The 6,849-nt window shown below is 32.1% G+C and overlaps 1 protein-coding gene across 1 annotated transcript; it reads left to right on the top strand.

The window, feature by feature from the left end:
- The first annotated feature begins 4,481 nt into the window (after positions 1-4,481).
- LOC140341746 (olfactory receptor 10A7-like) lies at positions 4,482-5,432 on the top strand. Its single transcript, XM_072427620.1, has one exon. The coding sequence runs from the start codon at positions 4,482-4,484 to the stop codon at positions 5,430-5,432; it is 951 nt and encodes a 316-aa protein (XP_072283721.1).
- The last annotated feature ends 1,417 nt before the right edge of the window (positions 5,433-6,849 follow it).

Genomic DNA, 6,849 nt, shown 5'->3' with positions numbered 1-6,849 from the left:
AATATTATTATTAAAATTGCATGTTCTGCTATGTTAAATACAAGTATATACCAATATATTTTGTATTAATATTACTTACTGCCAGTTAAAAAATGTGTTGTTTATATGGCTTTTAGATAAGTAGTTTTAAGCAGTCTGAAAAATCCTCAGTCAGTTGAGCAACCTCTAGGTCATGGAAACCACAACTTGTGCAATTTTTTTTTTTTTTGGCACATGACAGTTTACAGTAGTGTTGATTTGACTAAATGTATTCACTGTGCATTCCTTATAGCCCTCTATATAAATAAATAGTAAAGGAAATACACCATTACAGTTAAGAGTGAATATACTTTTAACCATAATTTATCATTACTTTAGATTCCTATTATTGTAGTATAGTTTTTTTGTATTATTATGTGCACTTAGTGAAAGAGTCCTCCTTCATGGCCTTCCACCACTGCTGCTCTCTCTCTTCCTATAACATACATTTTCTGGTCTGATATGGGTATCCTGCCACATATGAAAATCAACTATACTCACTAAGGTAAGCAATTGTATGTGAATGTGTTCTTTTTATAAAGAGATATATTCCGATTAATATGTTACGTTGATTGGCATTACACAGTTGTTTTCATCTTCAGTTGGTTTTGTCATAAGTGCTCCTAAAGAAGTACGATAATATTCTAGCAAACACGAGAGCCAAGATTTTATGTACAGATGCTCTCCGCTTAACGACCAGGTTGGATTCCAGCGACTAGGTTGTTAATTGAATTTGTTGTTAGGCAAAAAGCATAGGATAGACCAGGTTTACAGTGCTGCGAGCATGTAGCGCCTGTTCGTGACAAGCTCACTGACAGCCTGCAGACTGGGGAATGAGAGGAATGCAAAAGAAGAAGACAGAGGGAGCCCAGAAGACAGAATAGGAGATGTATGTACAGTTTTGCACAGTGTACTCTTCGGAGGAGCCGGTCGTAAGTGCAGGCAGTCGGTAAACAGGTAAGTTGTAAAAGGAGTAATACCTGTACAGTAAAGGAAGTGAGGAATATCAAGCAGCCATTCTTATATGACAATGCCACAACAATCACACACTAAAAATGTATTTGATGGCATAAAAAAACATATACATGCATTTAATCCAAACCATTACAACTTTTTACCATTTTACTTTTAATAAATAAATATTACTTTTTTTTTTACACTGATCTTGATCTGTAAGACAAAATAAGACCATTGTGCAGGGATTTTACTTACAACCTGTAGTTTAAAGCTGCTCCATTTATTACTGTTTTTATTGTTTTATGGCATACACCACCTATGTAACAAGAAAATATTACCATCATTGTCAAATACTGAATCTTTGATTCAGACTCCAATGTATTTTTTCATAAGTACATTTGCTGTTTTTCAAATATTTTTTCACAGTTGCTACATCTAAGTTTCTTAATAATGTATTTAAAAACATTTTTTGTATTATTGAACGCTTCACACAGTTGATTGTGTTGTTGAATGACATTGGTATTGATCTTTGCAAAACTGCCACAGCTAACTAAGCAAAAAATATCCGTCCACATAAAAGCAGAATAAGGCAATTTCTTCTATATGTATTGGTTATATGGTCCAACTGTTGAAAAGTGTTTTAGAGAAGAAATAGGTTTAGGCCTTATAGTTGTAAAAGGTTAATTATGTATTGATATACTTCAAATTCATACATAATTACTTAACACATTAAAGTAAATTATATCCCCAGTTTTGTTATTTTTTACAAAATATATATATTTTGTGAAGAATAGATATATATGATGAATAACACACATAGGGATATAATTTATTTTATTGTGTTAAACAATTATGTATGAATCTGAAGTATATGAATACATAATTACCCTTTTACAACTTTGAGCCTCAAACCTCTTTCTTTCTTCTCTAAAACATGTTTCAATCTTTGTAGCTGTAAAAAGCGAGGCTCGCAGACAAAATCCTTGTAAAAAAGGATAGTCACTCATTAAAATAGCGATATATGGTCCAACTGAAATTTTGTGGGTTGAATCAGAATATGCATTTTATCTGTGATTTGACCCTGCTTTAGAATTGGTCTCGTTCCACTCCTTACAAAATGCCAATTATCGACAATACTGGCTGTTCACAGTCCTAGTGGTTCCTACTGGTTTCCTAGTGGTCATTATCATAAATTTCAACACTCATTTTATGAACAATACATACAAAAAGTCAAGGGTACTGAAAGCAGACAAAAAAGCAATCTCCAGCCCCCTTTTTTTTTTTTTTTTTTTTTAATTTTCTTATTATATTATGACAACATTTATTATACTTATAGAATATAGAATATGAACATATACAACATTGGTATCTTACTCCCTGCTAAACCCTGCTAAACCTATATGTTATTGCTGCTATACTGCTACTATCCACCAGTTACATGTTTTTGATTAACTTGCGTTGATGCATTTCCTATGAACACATTTTTTTACTTAGATTATATTACGTTTTATATCCCTGACATATTGTATTTCTGTATATGTAGACTTTTAAGCACGCATTAGTTATTATCCCTGAGGAAGCCAAGCGTGGCGAAACGCGTCAGATTATTGTGCACCACGGTACGGTCATATGAACGGTTGTACGGTTACGCTAATTACCTTTAATGTAATGTACTTTGTATACTATGTACTTATATTTTGTCTTGTGAAAAACTAACAGGACAGAAAGAAAAAAAACATTATTTGTTTTTGTGTATTGGATGGTATAAAATATTCTATCAATACACTTCACTCTTTGCAAAAAAGTATTTGAGCCTCAAACCTTTCTTTTCTTCGTCCACTTACCTGTTTAAATACTTCCCAGAGGTGGCTCACCTTTAAAATATTCATATATAGATTCATACAAGGAGAGGAAGGAAAACACATTTTACTATATTATGACCAATATAATATATGGTGCTGATCTTGCTGTGTAAATGAGACCAACTAGAAGTGTAATTAACATATTTACTGCAACACTGAAGAAAAAACATTTATTCTTATGATCACAGAGTCTACTTAAATAATAGATTTACAATATATAAATATGAGAATTAGCAACATAATCTAGTTATAGGACCAATGATACCTAGATTGAAAGTATTATGCTTCTTAATGTTTTAGTTTACCATCCCTGCTCTTATACTCTTCAATAAAGGTAGTCCCCGGGTTACATACCAGATAGAGACTGTAGATTTGTTCTTAGGTTGAGTTTGTATGTAATTCCCAAAATGTACATTATTTTAATAAATACAATTAGGACAGATGTTTGTCTCAACTTACTATTAGGCAGCGTGGTGTCAGTTACTGTATATTATCCATCACTGAGTTAATCACAAACAAACAAAAAAAAATCTTTAGTGGACACTTCTATCCATTGTGTAGAGCTAACTTTATTCCCTGGACCCTGTTTGAAATAATTATTCTCTGTATTAAAATCTGTACACCTATACAAACTTTAAAATGTATTTACATTTGAATTTTGTATGGAAATTGTATCTTTGTTACATGGAAATTGTAAATTTGGTAATTATTTATGTAATTTTTTATTTTTGAATTAACACATTTGAAAGACTGGGAAACAATTAACCTGCAATTTTTGTTAGCTTTTTATTTTTATTTCCTGTGTCACATTGGGAGATTTTCTTTCACTTTCTTTTACTTTCTGTCTTGTAAACACAACCATGAGTAAGAGGAAATCCCAACTTATGCCTTCCTCACTGGCACTCCAACAGGGGTTCCCATTGATAAATTACCCCTCATTTCCTACATATCATCAATTTTTGTCCTAGTAACAATGGTCGATAATGGTATTCTCCCCCGCAGAGACACAGGCAAGCGTAAGCACATGATAGTATTTACATCTTTTTATTATGCTATACAAAATAAGGGTAACATATATCTTTTTAATTTGGTTATACTTGCCCTAATGCTAGCAAAAATTAACCATTGATTTGTCTTAACCATTTACAGAAAATAGCAACATTGATGAATTTGTAACCAAATAAAATGGACAATATTATTATACATATCATTGAAAAAAATCCAGCTGTGTAAACCTTATTTATCAAAAGGAAATAGAATGCAAATAATTTAAATGCCCCACTCCTATTCTTATCCCCATCTGCAGCATCCCACCTCCATCACCCTAGTGATACTCATTTTACAAATTGCTACAGCTAGAGGTAAAATATTTAAGCTTTTAATGCAGTTTTGGTGCAGATTTGGTGCATTCCATTACTCCACACAACTGCTATGTGTTGTGATAAGCTGTATTTCCAAAAAAAGGTATATGAACATGTTTTATTCTGTTGTGTGGTGGTGGCAGGCTGTTCATAATGAATGCAAAATGTTGCACACTGTTGTCCATCCTTTACCCCTATCATTTGGTTCCCAGTGCCCCTGTAGTTATTGAAAGTCACAGGTTTAAAAAACCCTGTTGTGATGACTTTATTTCTGCTCTAGGAAATGAATGCCGATATAGCAGAATATGACAATAAGACTGCAATAAAGGAATTCATCCTATTGGCATTTTCAAACTCTCAGGACATACAAATATTTCTGTTTGTAATTATTTTGCTGGTTTACATTACCTGCATCTCTGGAAATGTTTCCATTATCTTTCTCGTATCAACTGAAACCTCACTTCAAACTCCAATGTATTTTTTCATAGGCACACTTGCTGTTTTGGAAGTTATGTTTGTAACAGATACAATACCTAAGCTTCTTGATAACCTAATTAGTTACAATAAAAGTATCTCTATACTAGGATGCTTCACACAGATGTTTTTCTTCAATGGATTAGGAATAACTGAATGCTACCTGTTGACAGTGATGGCCTTTGATCGCCACTTGGCTATTAATAGTCCTTTACACTACTCAACTATTATGAATAAGCAGATTTTTGTTGCATTGGATTTGGTTCCATGGATTATTGGTTTTTGCATTTCTTTTATGACGACTTTATTTACAGCTCGTTTAAATTATTGTGGTAGAAATCGAATCAATCACTTTATCTGTGATTTGGCTCCACTCCAGAGCTTGGCGTGTTCTGATCCTTTTCTCAGCAGACGAATAACACTTATTGCAGCAGTCCTTGCTAATGTCATTCCATTTATTTTTATCATAGCTTGCTATATTCGTATTATTATCACTATCTGCAATATAAAGAGTGCAGAAGGAAAACAAAAAGCATTTTCAACCTGTTCCTCCCATCTTGCAGTTGCCTGCATGTTTTATGGTACTGCCAGCATTGTGTATAGCAGACCAAGTGGCAGCCAGTATGACAAATATATTGCAGTCATGTATACTTTATTCACCCCATTGTTGAACCCCTTCATATACACTCTCAGAAACAATGATGTAAAGTCAGCAGCAAGAAAGTCCTGGTTGATCAAGAAAGTACTTGAAAAAACATAAAGGCACAAAGGTAAATATCCTATGAATATTTACAATACATTGAAGTTGATTGAATAAAGGTTAGCACAGGGAAACTACTTTCCATTGGCACTTTAATTACATTTTAACTTACTAATATACTCAACAATAATAAATTCAAAAAATACAGTTATTTTACAGAATGCAAACTGCTGCATTTTAATGTTTTGTTCAAAACCACGGATACAGATATTTTATTAGTTAGTAATCAACCATCACATCAAGGCACTCACATTGTCTATTTAGGTTTGTATTCTGACCTGACGTATGTAAAGTATGAATCTCATCAGAAACAATTTAGACAAGTCTTGTGTATATCAGCTTAATAGTTTAAAAATGGAAACAAAAAAGCCTCATAATATTTGCATCTGGTTATTTGGTTTTACTAAATTATGGCCCACAATAACCATTATTTTTTGACATAAACTATCATTTCTATTTACAAATTGTATAAATTTCATTTTTTATTGATCCAAATACAAACAGAGGTACCTACTTTTACCTGAAAAAGCAGGAAAAACATCTTCCTGTAACCGATTACAAACAACTTGACAGCTTTCACAGCTTTGATCAGTCAAACCAGAGTGAAATGCAGTTCCAGGACATGGCACCTAAAGTCACCCAAATAATTTTCTAATAGCATTTTGAGGGCAAAAATCTTGGTTTATAGTCAAGTATAGATAATATATTTTAAATATTTATTGGACACATGTTAAATGTGTGTTGATTTTTTGTGTCAGATTCCTAGGCTACTAGTAAAAAATCTATTTATATTTTTGACTGCCACAGAAGGTTTGTGTCTCTTGTAATTCATGCCATTTTTTATATTAACTTTTTATTTAATCATTCCAGGTGATCTTCATTTTCTGGGCTTTGAAAGTAAAGAAAATATACAATGATACGTCTGCATGTTGAGTTTGTAAGGATTGTAGTTCTAAATCAATATTATTGAATTCCTTAATATAGTAATTAGCAAGCAATTTCTTGAAAGCTTTTTATTAATACTCTTTACAAATATTTTTTAATTATTACATTTTTGACAATAGGAACATTTTTAATCTGTTGACCAAATATAATAATCTCCTCTGCAATATAATTTCAAAGTATTTAACATGCCTAAATGTTTTTTTCCCAAAATGTTTTCTAATTTTTAAAATATTAATTAGTTACACAGTGGTGAGGGTTAGCTGCAGAGATCTTACTTCAATAACACACTGTGCTGCCAAGACTGTTATTATTTCTCTTATCAGGATAAGCAATGTAATAGAACCCTAAAAAGATTCAGTGTAATGTTTTATAGATACCATTGTTACCTATATATTATATTTGGCTTTTTAGTCTCTTAAACAAAGATACTTTCAGTATAAGTTACAGTAAATACATTCATTACCACATTGTC

Source organism: Pyxicephalus adspersus, chromosome 12 (assembly GCF_032062135.1).
Source record: "Pyxicephalus adspersus chromosome 12, UCB_Pads_2.0, whole genome shotgun sequence".
Taxonomy (NCBI): Eukaryota; Metazoa; Chordata; class Amphibia; order Anura; family Pyxicephalidae; genus Pyxicephalus; species Pyxicephalus adspersus.
This window is presented reverse-complemented; position numbering and strand designations above follow the sequence as displayed.